Genomic DNA, 13946 nt, shown 5'->3' on the forward strand with positions numbered 1-13946 from the left:
TCTGATGATAATAATCATACAAATGCATCTCTCATGTAGCCTAAATTCTAAATGTAATCTAAATCTAAATGTTCTATCTATAGTTTATTCTACTTGTCTGCAGTCATCAGGTATCAAAATAACAGAATTGAGAGTAAAGAAAAGTTAAAAAGTAGTTATTTAGAAATAACACACAGAACTGGCCACATGTAACTTTTTAAACAGCACTGACTCTTCACAGAACTCGTTTAACACCGAAGAGTTTCTCTGCAGCTCTTATTACAATGCATGGTTTTACCGGTTGGGTCTGTCCTTGCAGCACCTGTAGCCCTGTGAAGCCCTGTGAAGCCTGACTTACAGCTGAACCAAGCTGCTCTGCCTCTGCCTCGCTTTGACAGCGCAGAGCCTTCGCCATGGTCAGTTTCCAGTCCAAATGGCGCTATCTGCTCATGTTCCTGGGCATCCAGCTGATGGTCATGGCTCTGCTGTCCCTGGAGGGCTACCAGAAGAGGGTCACCTACTTCATGCACTTCTTCCGTAAGTCCAACGCCACTGGTTTGTCGAACCGTAACCACTCAGTAGCCAACATCACTGGAGGGGATGTGAATGCCAACCTCTCCCACCTACCCAAACCTCACGGTCATGGAGACGCCATGTCCTACTGCCCTAAGACGTCCCCTCTGATAGGTGAGTGCTCTGTAGTTACCTGCTTAGATTTTGATAGAGGGTTGATCACTCATGTTAAAATCTCACAACATTCATCTACAAACAAGCACAGCTTCCTGAGTTACATCTTACTGTTGCACCTCTCATTTTGTCCCTTCATTTTATTGTTTGATTTGCTGTTAGCTCAGCGCTTCCTTGTGAGTTAAGTATCTTTCTGCAAACGTCATGTCGTAATTGAGTTTTTTAATTTGGAAATGTGTGACTTTAGTGACTTCTCCAGATGTTTTATGTTTTGAGTCGCTCCCCTCATGGCGTGAGCCAGGGGCGATTTTAGACCCTTTTTATGGGTCCTCAAGCACCACTAAATTTCATCTCAGCACCCCTAAAAATAAAATAAATTATTATTGTATTTTTTTCCTAAAAATGATTGTATACAACTTTAATTATTTTTGTGAGCCCATCTATTAGAAATGGGACAAACAATTATGCTCCAGGTTCAAATGGTTTTATTTGAACAGGTTTAATATACTTTAGATAGTTCTGTCATTATCTTTCCCTCAGGGTTCATTAACTATCTTAGAGTCCTCTCTGTAGAAATCTGTCATTGTTTATTCTGATCCATTATTATTATGCACTGTAATAGACCCCTAAAGGTCTGATCCTAGAATCACTCATGGTGTGAGCCAGTTGTTGCTGTTTTTAGGTCTGAGGTTTTAGGTCATATAGATGGGAATTACCTGAAACCCCATTCTGTGAGGTAAGAAAGATAGTTTTATTTTGAATAAAAATGTGAAGTGTTGACTCCTGTTCAGCTGCACTCAAAGCGTAAGAAGATGAGCCATCACTCGAGTAATGACAGTTGATGGGACGCGGCACTACCAGGAACTGACTAAATACTGCTTGGTGTTTTCTTGTTGCGCTTGTCTGTGATACACTTGACAAACATGTTAGGCATGTTACGCAACAAGAAAAAACTAATGAACGTTCAATCAGGAGAGATGAGTAAACGAAAGCAGAAAGACTGGTTTATTATACAGATGATATTGATGGTTAAGTAGCGTCTGTGAATGAATCTGTGAAGACTTGGCGGTAATGTGGGAGGATGTGGTAGAGGCACGCAAAACAGCACAGAGAAAGCACTAAAGCAGGAAGAGAGAAAACATGTAAAAGAGGCGTTGGTTTACTGAATGCCAAACGTATGACCTCAGGAAGGATAGATGAATGAACTCTTAATCACTAATTCTAATGTTATGAATACATCAATTACTTGATTATGACACACACACAATGACATGGCACTCTTTTATTGCTGGTCTTTGAATGCTTCCTTGCAGATGTAGGCCTATAGGTTACTACACAAAACAGAATACATGTAGACATAAACAGAGATTCAGCTGATGCGATAATAATAAACATCAATGTGGCATGAAATACACTATTAAGGTATAAAAAAATGTATATCTGTATGTATCTGCTGGTGTGCTGCACTGGATGAAAGGTCTGAAACTGTACAAGTACTGCAATGTCTCACACTGATGTTTTAACGTCATACCAGCCTAAGTTATCTCTGTGGTTGAAGCTGACTCGTTTTTCTAGTTATGTTGCTTTGTTGCTTGTACGCTTAAAAAAAAACAGTTTCAAAACACGACACAGATCAATTGATGCCTGTAGAGCAGATGTCTTTTCTGCTCTGATGTGTGAGGAGGAGGAGTACGTTATTTTTCCAGGAGCTTGGCTTGCTGGATCTATGTCCCTCTTCTTAACCCCCCCTCCAAAAAAAAACAGGTATAGTTTGTTAAGGGAGACAAACAGAGAGAAGAATGCAAGCAGACTTGGCCTGAAATGAACATGATACTACAGGGGGGTATCGTTTTTTTGGGTGCATTGACAGCTGACTGAAAATGATTTTCCAGTCAAGGGTAATAAAGGATGAGTCACAGAGAGAGAGAGAGAGAGAGAGAGAGAGAGAGAGAGAGCCCAAACAACACCCTTTATCCTATATGAGCAAAAGGTCCAGGTGCTCCAAACCTGGTTGACCACCACACCCACGTTCTCCTGAACACGTCAATGAACACAAAAGAGTAATATAACAGTAAGCCATAACCACACCAACATCAATATGTTTAGGACAAGCCAGGCAGAGTCCATCATAAGTGTATGTGTATTTACATTCTTAAATAAATACGATGAAATATGATGTATAAATCCTCAACATTATAAATCATGTTTCTTACGACCTTTCAATGAGTAGGGTAGTCACACTTTTTACTTTTTACTTTCCTTTGAATTATGATTTATGAATTTCCTTTTAATTTGTAATGAAAGCCTAAAATATCAGGTAGGAATGGAGTCGTCTTACTCTCCTTCACCTGATTCTGTTCAAAAGATATGGGCCGTCAAATATGTCTTGTGCCCCAACAACCAATCCAGTGTTATTTTATTGGAGAACATTTTTTTTCTTAAAAAAGTATGTAAAATTAGTTTAATAGTTTAATTGAAATACAACAACACATCCTGCACCAAGAGAACATAAACAGGAAAAGTCATTCCTATACATGCATTTTTGTCCTATATATAATAATATTATGCATTTTCACATTTGACTGTCCTGAGCTTTACATTTGGAGGAGTCTGGCTCTTGTTTGTCTTCCTGACAATGTTCCTGCTCATTTTGCTATCTTTAAAGAAAGAAGGAACTAGATATACCACACTGTATATGTATATGCCAACATGTGACAACCAACATCACAAACATCCCCAACTGGGATTTTTTGCTACCAACAAAGCTAACAACCACATGTTTTAACGTAGCTAAGAAAAAACACTACCTAACTATCACTCTCTCTTCATACTTTTTGATGGTAATGATTGTTTTATTATAAACTTATTGTGTTAAAGCCCAGAGGAGAAATACTGAAGAGTTGGATATAAAACACTAAATGTCCTTTCACCTCCATGTGAAGCAGTTTACTCCAGAAATGATCTCTGAAGTAACATCTCAGCTAAATTCTGAAACTTTCAGTACCAAAACTTTTTAACAGCGCCCTCTAGGGCCCGAGATCTGATGAATGTGATGATAACCAACCCCGTTCTCCCCTATAATCCACAATCCACCTCACCTGCAGAAAAGCCGCACTGCGACTGGGTATCATTAAAAAAATGATGATACCAATACCAATCCAAATACCCTTAAAGTGACACAACTCCTCCACATCTAAATGATTAGATGTTTTACATCTAGTCAACAGTGACATCAAGCCGTTTTTTCTGTTCGCAGGTGGGCCGATCCACATCAGCTTTCCGTCAGGGCTCACTCTAGCGGATGTTCAGAGTAAAAATCCACTGGTGTTGCTTGGAGGACGCTACAGGCCACCTGACTGTAAGGCGAGGCATCGGACGGCCATAATCATTCCCTACAGACACAGAGAGCTTCACCTTAAGTTCCTGCTCTACCACATGCACCCTTTTCTGCAGCGGCAACAGCTCAACTACGGGATTTATATAATTCATCAGGTGAAACAAACACACAGAAATCACATACTGTACATTAATCCTTATTAGGGATGGGCATCTGAATACATTTTCTTGGTCGATCATCGGGAAAATTAACGATCAGTTATCGATTAATCATTATCTTTTATCTTAAAAATGCCATGAGAAGGGACACTTGTAAAAGCAGTTGAGCCCCAAGCTCCGAAACCTCTTCACATATCAATCAATAGAGCACTCTTAAACACAATTGAGCCAAACACTTCCAAAAAAAACAATCAAATCTAATAACAACTTAATCAAAAAACAGAATATTACTCCGGACTATCAGTTTTTGCCAAAATATAACGTTAGGACTCCAAAAAAAATTTCTGAGTTGAATAACAGGAAGTTACAGGTCATCCAGGCCTTAATGTCCTTAATCCATGTAGTTTAGTTAACTGGTTGATTTCATTTGGCTTTATTGATAGATATAATTGAGGATCGTCTGCATAACAATGAAAATTTATTGAGTGTTTCCGAATAATGTTTCCTAAAGGAAGCATATATAAGGAGAATAGTATTGGTCCAAGCACTGAGCCTTGAGGAACACCGTGTCTAACTTTTGTTTGCATGGAGGATTTATCATTAACATTTACAAACTGAAATCTATCAAATAAGTACGATTTAAACCATTTTAATAATGTTCCTTTAATACCAATTAAATGTACAAGTCTCTGTAACAGGATTTGATGATCAATAGTGTCAAAGGCAGCACTAAGGTCTAACAGGATGAGGACAGAGAGAAGTCCATTGTCTGATGAGGTTAAAAGGTCATTTGTAACTTTTACTAGTGCGGTCTCTGTGCTATGATGAGCTCTAAATCCAGACTGAAAATCCTCAAATAAACTGTTACTATGAAGAAAGAGACACAACTGCTTTCTTAAGGATCTTGGAGAGAAAGGGGAGGTTAGTTATAGGTCTATAGTTGGCTAGAACCTCTGAATCAAGAGTCAGCTTTTTAATAAGTGGTTTAATTACAGCTACCTTAAAGGACTGTGGTACATAACCTGTCACCAAAGACAGATTAATCATATCTAATAAGGAAATGCTAACTGAGGTAAATACTTCCTTGAGCAGCCTAGTTGGAATCGGGTCTAAGAGACAAGTTGATGGTTTGGATGAAGTAATCATTGAAGTTAATTCTATAAGGTCGACTGGAGAGAAACAGTCTAAATAAGTATCAGGTTTAACAGTGATTTCCAAGTTTCCTGTGTTAGAGGATAAATCAGTGCTTATTGAGGGCAAGAGGTGATTGATATTGTCCCTAATAGTTAACATTTTATCATTAAAGAAACTCATGAAGTCATCACTACTGAGAGTTAAAGGAATACATGGATCAGTAGTATTGTGGCTCTTTGTCAGTTTAGCCAAAATACTGAAAAGAAACCTTGGACTATTTTTATTCTCCTCTATTAGTGATGAGTAGTAGGCGACTCTGGCGTTACGGAGGGCCTTCTTATATGCTTTAAGACTGTCTTGCCAGGCTAAGTGAGATTCTTCTAATTTAGTGGAACGCCATATTCTTTCTAATTTTTGTGAAGTTTGCTTTAATTGTCTAGTTTGGGAATTGTACCATGGAGCTGTTCTCTGTTGTTTAATTACCTTCTGTTTTAGAGGGGAGATGGAGTTCAGAGTTGTTCTCAGTGAGTCTGCAGCACCATCAACAACACAGTCAATCTGGGGGGAACTAAAGTCAGAATAAGTCATCTCTGTTGTATTGAGTTCAGTACTGATGGAATTATTTCTTTAAATTTAGTGACAACACCATCAGACAGACATCTAGTAAGAACATGTTTGTCTAACAGCGTATAGTCCAGTAATAGAAATTCAAACATTATTGAATAATGATAAAGAAGGATTATGAGGAAAGACTTTTAAATGTTCAACTTCAATGCCATATGTCAGAACAAGGTCGAGGGTGTGGTTATAACAGTGAGGGGTTCATTCACATGTTAAAGTCGCCTACTATAATTACTTTATCAGTACTGAGGACTAAATTTGATAAAAACTCTGAAAAGTCAGAGATTAATTGGGCATATGGGCCAGGAGGACGGTATATTACAACAAATAAAACTGGCTGTAAAGTTTTCCAGGCTGGATGAGAAAGGCTGAGAACAAGACTTTCAAATGATTTCTAGCTAATGGTCCAGTGGAACATTTTATAGATTATGAAGAATACAACATGAAGGAACATCTGGTGAGAATTACATCAATCTTCTCTGTATATATAGTTCATTACAGAAGCAGTGAACCTCCTCAGTGCAGCATTCACTACAGTTCAGGCTAGATGAAGAGCGTCCTCTAGTGTACGCTCACTGGAAGAGCACGTTAGTGCTGTGGATGTGAAGTGGCTCTGAGGGTTTAATCTCTTTAGCTGCTTGTGACATTTCATTAATGTTTACTCCTCTGCACTTTATCATCACTCCTTGAGCTGGATTCATCATTGCAGTCACATTGTGGGATTTCACATTGTATGATTTGTCTTGTTTCTAAACCTAGTAGGGTGTTTAAACAGTGTATCAGTGTGCAGCATTTTATTTTTTAGGATGAAAACAGGAAATTAACATTTGAATAAGGCTTGAAAAATATGATGAAACAGTTGCATTGTGGTAGAGATGAGCAGTACATCCGTATTTATCATTTATTGTTGGCTGTTGTATTCATATCATTGGATTTTTGTTGACTGAATTAAAACTATAGCAGTAATAAGCAGAAATTATGTTTGAGCGAGCTAAATATGAATCTGTTCTTCCAGTATCAGTATTCAGTATATTGTGATATATTTTCATGAAGGTCTGCAGGTAATTCCGAAATCATCTCACTTGATCATACTCATCATTCTTTAACTTCTTGATTAAAAGAAGTTAAAGTATTTTTTTTAACATGGTGTCTGTTCATTCTGCAGGCTGGGGAGTACACTTTTAACAGGGCCAAGCTGATGAACGTGGGTTTCCGGGAGGCCATGAAGGACGAAGACTGGGACTGCCTCTTTTTCCATGATGTGGACCTCATTCCAGAGGACGATCGCAACACATACATCTGTGACTCCAACCCCAAACACGCAGCCATCGCCATGGACAAGTTTGGTTACAAGTATGTCCTTTTTTCACCTGTTGATGTCCACTAATGAGTTAACTCTTCACAGACAAACACAGTTTTTGAAACACCTTCTCTATAATCCTTTCCAGGCTTCCATACAAGATGTACTTCGGAGGAGTGTCAGCTCTGACTCCACTGCACTACCGCAAAATGAATGGCTTTCCCAATAACTACTGGGGCTGGGGCGGAGAGGACGATGATATTGGAGTCAGGTGAGAGAGAGAATTCTCCACTGTTTATCCCTTACACTCGTATATAAAATCAATGCAGCAGAATCAGAGACTCAAATATTTCTTGTCTTCTCACCTTGTCAAAATTGGTTACCTACATTATCTACAATGCAACCTGATCTCCAACAGCTCTATCAAAGATTTGTGTGTGTTATACAAGAAGAGGCTACAATAGCCTCGAGCTGCAAGCCTTAAGTAGAAATGAGGGTCGGCACCCTGCAGACTTATTTTTTCATCTTCATATTTGTTGTCCCTTTCCTCATCTGACATTTCGTTGATGAAGGCAATTTATTAGATTTGGTATAAATTCTGTTGACTTTCATGAATGTTTCCAGTAAGCTCCTCCTGAATAATAATAATAAAAGATGTAAAAGTTACGCTTTTGTAGATCTCTGATATAACATTCATACTTAACCACTAACCTAAAGCATTCCAGTTGATCACAAGTAAATCAGACTTAAAGGCCCAATATGTAACTCTTCAGCATTAAAATGTCTGAAAATGACATTTCACTTTGGGCAGGCATCATATCCCCTTCAAACGTGTCAGCATTGTGGTTGTCTTATAGTTTGTTTTTTTAAACTATATATTTTAACTGGGTGAAGGATTTTAGTCACTGGACGTCTGAATTTTAACTTATAAGAGAAACAAACTCCTTTGTTTTAATTGAGAGACCCCTACGGGCACAAAATTACCTATCATGCATTTAAACATTGATTGAACAATGATCACATTCTGACTTTTTTGGAAGCTGGATGAATGTTTGTGTGCTCTTGAACCACAAAAGGAGCTCAGGTCGATCCAGTCTGACTGTATCAAAGGGTGACATTTGTGTTTTGTCTTCTCAGGGTGTCTCTGGCGGGGATGTACATCACTCGTCCATCTCTAAAAGTGGGCCGTTACAAGATGATTAAACACAACCGGGACAAAGGAAATGCTGAGAACCCAAAGAGGTACAGTAAACAAACTGGTGCATTTGATTAATGGAGGAAATGTGTAGCAGATCTATATTTAGTGTTTATGCAGATTTATAACGTAGAAATAACTTAGAACTGCATTCTATCAAAAGGCCACCAGGGGGTGACCGTTTCTATACAAGTCAATGGAGAATTCACCAACTTCTCACTTGATTTCTAACCTCAGTAAACGTTTTCAAAATGTGTTTATGGTCTCAATCGCTAGTTTAAAGCCTTCTTCAATGCAGTATGATGTTCATTTGGGACATTTTGGCCTCCTTGATTTTATATTTGACGATAAAGCAGGGTATGCATTAGGGCGTGGCTACGTCGTAATTGACAGGTTGGTTGACCAATGTCCTTGAGATCCAGCCCTCGCAACCATAGCAACCTCCCCGCTCCGCCCATGGCTCCACCCATGGCTCTGCCTCATGCCCATATAACTAGAATCCATGTTTTTATTTTTCCCAGCATGCACCTGAAATTTTCAAGATGGTGCTGCCTAGATTTGAAACTATTGGCTTCCGAGCAAGTGAATCATTTTGTTGGTAGTCATTGTATTGCTTCTCACCTGGTTCCACACTGCGTTTCACTTTGACTTTCCCCTGATTTTCACTATATATGTATTTGATTACAGGAGCTGACACAGTCTGGTCTAAATATTTCTCTCTTATAATCAAACACATCACCCTGGTGCCCCTGGTTGCTTTGACTATTACACACTTTAATATCAGTGATGATGTTGTTATAAGACTTATAAGCTTCTGCTGCAGTTGCTGTCAGTGCAGAAGAAGCCACTTCAGCTCAGAGTGTCAGTATACCAACAGGTAAAAGAAAAAAAGTTGGAAAGGTTCTCTGTTTGTCGTCCATCTCAAGGTTCAACATGCTTGCAAGGACGCGTCAGACCTGGAAGCAGGACGGGATGAACACAGTTGACTATGAGGTAATCTCACGGAGATACCTGCCCCTCTACACCAACATCACTGTCAACATCGGCACTGAGACCGGTCGACATCCAAACCCCCCGAAGCCACCTCCACCTGCCAAAGCTTGATGTTTCACTCTGCTTTTACTTCAGTGGGATAATCCTCTCAGTGCATGCTGTAGGAGTTTTTTCTCTGTGGTGGCCTGGGTTTTATTTTGGGTTTTTTTATTGTTGTTGTTGGTTTTAATTTTCTTTCATGTGTTGGTGGAGAATTTATTTAGCAGAGAATCAACATCATGCTCAGCCAGAGATTCTCCTCTGCCTGCGGAGAGTGAGACAGTCATCTGGGTGATCTAACACTTGATTTCTTGAAAACAAAAACAATAGACATGAAATGATCAGTCTGCTCTAGGTGACGGCTCTCCACCCCACAACCATTATTCTTCCAAGGGAGCCACAGCAAAGAGTGAAGGGTTAAAGTTGGACTCTGTGAGTTTATATATATACAGCGTTGTGATCGCTGTTTAAACCTTGCGATGCCTTAGAAACTTGTTCTTTATTTTTTGTCTTTTCACTCGTACCTTACTTAATTTAGAATACTGTGTTTTTATCAAAGTTGAGTGTGTGAAGCTGCTATAACGAGTAATGAATGAAGGAACTTGACAGATTTGTGTATTACTATTACTGCTTATGACATAACAGCACACATATCCTATCCATTTGGGTCCTGGTTTTGGAAAGGTTATCATACAGATGCTGTTATACATCAAGTTATCAAATGATAGACCAAAGGTTTCTCATTAGAGGATATGAGTTGGGGCATTTTGAGCAAAATGTACGAGGGAAGCTTATATTCCCCAAGTCACAATGCACTCTGTCTCCATCATTTACTCTGTAATACTTGACCTGATGGTTTTAAGCTCAAAAACAGAAAGCAGTTAATACAGAGTAGTGCTGAAGCAACCAAGGGCAATGAGACCTTATAAATTATTCTGCACAGTCCAGAGTGGCCTTAAATTCATTAATAAACTCGTTATTCTAAAGAAATGCTGTCAGTTTTTTTTTTAAATGTGTTTAATTTTTTTTTGTTTTCTTGTATATCACTAATTTTTTTCCTCTTGTTTTGTATCTTAAAGGGGAACAACACCAGCTCTTCTTGTACACCTTGCACACAGTTTTTTATTTCTCAGGTATTTGGCAGATAGGTTGTTCCAATCATCTTGGAGAACTTGCCACAGCATGTCTCTTCATGTAATCCCAGACTTGCTACATGATGTTCGGGGCTCTGTGGGGGCCGTACCATCTGTTCCAGGACTCCTTGTTCTTCTTGTCACTGGAGATATTAGATATAGTTATTTATGACTCTGGCTGTATGTTTGAAGTCATTATTATGCAGCAGATAAAACTGGAGACACCTCAGATGGTATTTCATAATGGAAAAGAATTTAAACACCTCAAGCTTTGCACAATTTGCCATTTTCCATTAACTCTCCAGCTGATTTAACTGTACTTTAGTAATGCAGGACTATGGTATTAAGCTGGATTGTTACACTTTATTCCATCCAATCCAACATCCTTATTAATGATATTTTTCTAAATAAGCTAATAACCTTTTATTTATCTTTTACTTTTGTTGTCACACGTATCAGTACACCTTCAGGTACAATAATACACACTTGTAGATACCAAAAAAAGTAGAAAAATTAAATTTACACACATAGTTTTGAAATCAAATAATATAACAGTGTTAAAGATGGTTTGATGCCTTGTGCATTTCTTTCCAGTATAGGTTTAACCTTTTAAAATAACCCTTAAATGTATCTGTTTGAACAAAACCAACAACAACAAAAAATCAATACAATACAATACATACTAATCATGCATCCTTCTCAATATATTGTGTCCACTTTCAATATCTGTTCAACAATGCTAAGTTTCTTTTAAGTATTTAATAATAAATTATGGCCCACATAAAATAAGTGATTACAGATGCGATCAGGTTTTCAATCAATCAATACAGACTCCCAGAATTAAATGTTGGATTTTAGCAGCATGCATTTCTGCTGCAGAGCCTTTGAGTGGCGCTACACTCAAAAATGAAAACAGTCATTTCTGCTTGTGTAAACTGTGCAGCGGCCTTTTTATGATGGGGAGGGATCCAAACTGGTACTGTCATTCAGTAAGGACTCTTCTTATGGTAAAAAGAGTCTTAAATCAGCTTTTAAAATAACCAACGTTATGTGTATGTTAGTCCCTTTCTGTCCATAAGAGCAAAACGAGCAGTTAATGGCTTTAAAATGACTATCTTGGCAAAAAAATTAAATCTATAAATCAACTAATAATGGATGATTTGATGATATGAAAGAATGCTCTTTGACCATACTGGTTGCTAATTTGTTTAAAAGAGCGGTATGTCTTTCATCTATGCTATATAAGACTAGGCCAGTTGTTTATGCTCAGTGATACATTTCTAGACAAGTTAGAAATCTTGATCCATAACATCTAAGTAAAATAAATTCAGGTTTTTATACTCCATTTATTTAAAGCAATGGAATAACCAGACAGTGACTATGATTATAAAATATTGCCAGAGCTACGTGCTGATTACTGTCAACTTAAAAAAAAATCAAAAGGGAAAATCATAGTGGTAAATTACAATAAAAGAGTTTTTCTTAAAAGCACATGCATTCCTCTAACATGTATTTGTGATTAAATTACCCCATTATTGCTATCACACGCGCGCACACACACACACACACACACACACACACAGACACAGAATATTCATTAGTCAGGGTGAGGACAAGGTAAAGCTATCAGACTTGTTTTTTTCACATTGTTTTATTATAAATAAAAAACTGGTGCCCTGAACATTTGTCCGTCTTAACGTAGTCCCTTGGAGCACTGAAATACCACCATGCAAACAGCACAAATAGACCCACTTTCTTTCTTCAATCTGCAAAGGAAACCACACTTGTCACTTGCTCTCAGTTTGTGGTTATGATTTACTGAATGATGAACTGCTCCAGACCCACATCAGTTGCAGCTGTTGACAAAGAAACTCACGCTTATCCTTATGTGTAATGTTGTAGGCTGCAAATCTCCACTGAGGTTTGCGTGTCAGTACTTTTGAGCTTACAGTGCCATTTCTTTTGAGGAGGAGCAACATGGGAAGTACTGTTTCAACACATGATTATGACCCAAGATGAAAATCCTGGATTAGGTATAAGTGTGTTTTTGTATTTCTGTTGCTCTGTCATTAAGGGATTTGTACTGTGTAGAGACACAATCCATGAAATCTCCTCTGCTGTAATCATTTATTTTAAGAATCTGTGAATCACCAGTCTAACCAGTTCCATGTGCTTCAGGTCTTTGTGTTAAGGTAGCTGTGTTTCATAGCAATAGTATCTTCTCATCTAGCTCTCAAAAAAAGAGGCCAATTTCCCCAAATATTCCATTAATTAACCTTTTGTCTATAGATGTCAATCTGATTACAACCGTTCACTGCCATTGACGTCAATTATGTTTTTCTCTCTTTCTTTTGGTACTTTCGGTGTTTACATAGTCATAGAACACAATATTCTGTGGGTCTTGAAAGATCGGTCAAAATGCTGGTAGTATGGGGCTCTGCTCTGAAAATGGTTGGCAGCCAATGAGTTAATGAGAGAAGTTAAATGCACTAAAACTGTGTTCAGATGTGTGCTCTGTTGCACAATCAGCAGTGGATTTAGGTTGTATTGACCACACTTTCATCACTTTCATCTGGTGTTAGATGTTTAATGAGTGAGTGGACAGCAGTGTTTATGTCTTAAAGTCTCCGGTCCGGATCCCTAGATGGTGGCAGGGTCTGATGCAGTTCATTAGTACAGAAGTGATGACGAAAAACAAACCAGTGAACTCTGAAACAAGCTCTTCTGGTTTCTTGACAAGTTCAGTTTCTATTTTGAGCACTAATCGCTGATAAACCCAGGAATTTGATGACTGATTAGATTACATGGTCAATTGATTAAATTACCTGGAAACAATTTTGCGTAACTACGTACTAACCCTAGACATTTACTGGTTCATGGATAACAGATTGAAGTTGAAGTTGCATTTCCTTGTTGTACATTAAATTGAAAATGTGTGCATGCTTGGTGAACAGAACAAGAAATCTGTTACACTAAAGTTTGTCTTTAGTGTTACATATTTAACAGACTGAGCATTCAATCTATTAATCAAACAACTGTTTTTGTGTCTTGTAATATATATCTGACAGTAAACTGACAGTAAACCAAAATGTTTAGAAACACATTCACACTGAGTGACACATAAGGCTGATGGTAACCAAAAGAGTTTGGAGAGTACCTAAATTCTTTACATGAAGGATGTCTTTGAGTGAGTCAGACTCATACTTACAGGTTATATACTGTCCCATTGTATGCCTTACAGTCAGCCACATGATGCTACTTTTAATCCAGTTTTGGTTAATTCAAGTATTTTCAAACTACACATTTTCTTTTATGTGGCCTATGCCTCCTCACCAAATGAATCTGGTTTGAGATTTCCTGTTCATAAGAC

At 38.1% G+C, this 13946-nt stretch overlaps 1 protein-coding gene across 1 annotated transcript; it reads left to right on the plus strand.

The window, feature by feature from the left end:
- Nucleotides 1-392: 392 nt before the first annotated feature.
- Nucleotides 393-9515, plus strand: LOC128366193 (beta-1,4-galactosyltransferase 3-like). The gene is made up of 6 exons (XM_053326875.1): nt 393-666; nt 3923-4158; nt 7082-7269; nt 7365-7487; nt 8354-8458; nt 9338-9515. The coding sequence occupies exons 1-6, from the start codon at nt 393-395 to the stop codon at nt 9513-9515; spliced, it is 1104 nt and encodes a 367-aa protein (XP_053182850.1).
- Nucleotides 9516-13946: the final 4431 nt, after the last annotated feature.

The sequence above is a fragment of the Scomber japonicus genome, chromosome 10, assembly GCF_027409825.1.
Source record: "Scomber japonicus isolate fScoJap1 chromosome 10, fScoJap1.pri, whole genome shotgun sequence".
In the NCBI taxonomy this organism is placed as follows: domain Eukaryota; kingdom Metazoa; phylum Chordata; class Actinopteri; order Scombriformes; family Scombridae; genus Scomber; species Scomber japonicus.

Excerpts from the sequence above, each read along its gene's own strand:
- LOC128366193 (XM_053326875.1), top strand. The coding sequence starts at position 393 with ATGGTCAGTTTCCAGTCCAAATGGCGCTATCTGCTCATGTTCCTGGGC. Across the intron at positions 7,270-7,364 it reads ATGGACAAGTTTGGTTACAA|GCTTCCATACAAGATGTACT; the intron begins GTATGTCCTTTT and ends AATCCTTTCCAG. Across the intron at positions 8,459-9,337 it reads AATGCTGAGAACCCAAAGAG|GTTCAACATGCTTGCAAGGA; the intron begins GTACAGTAAACA and ends GTCCATCTCAAG.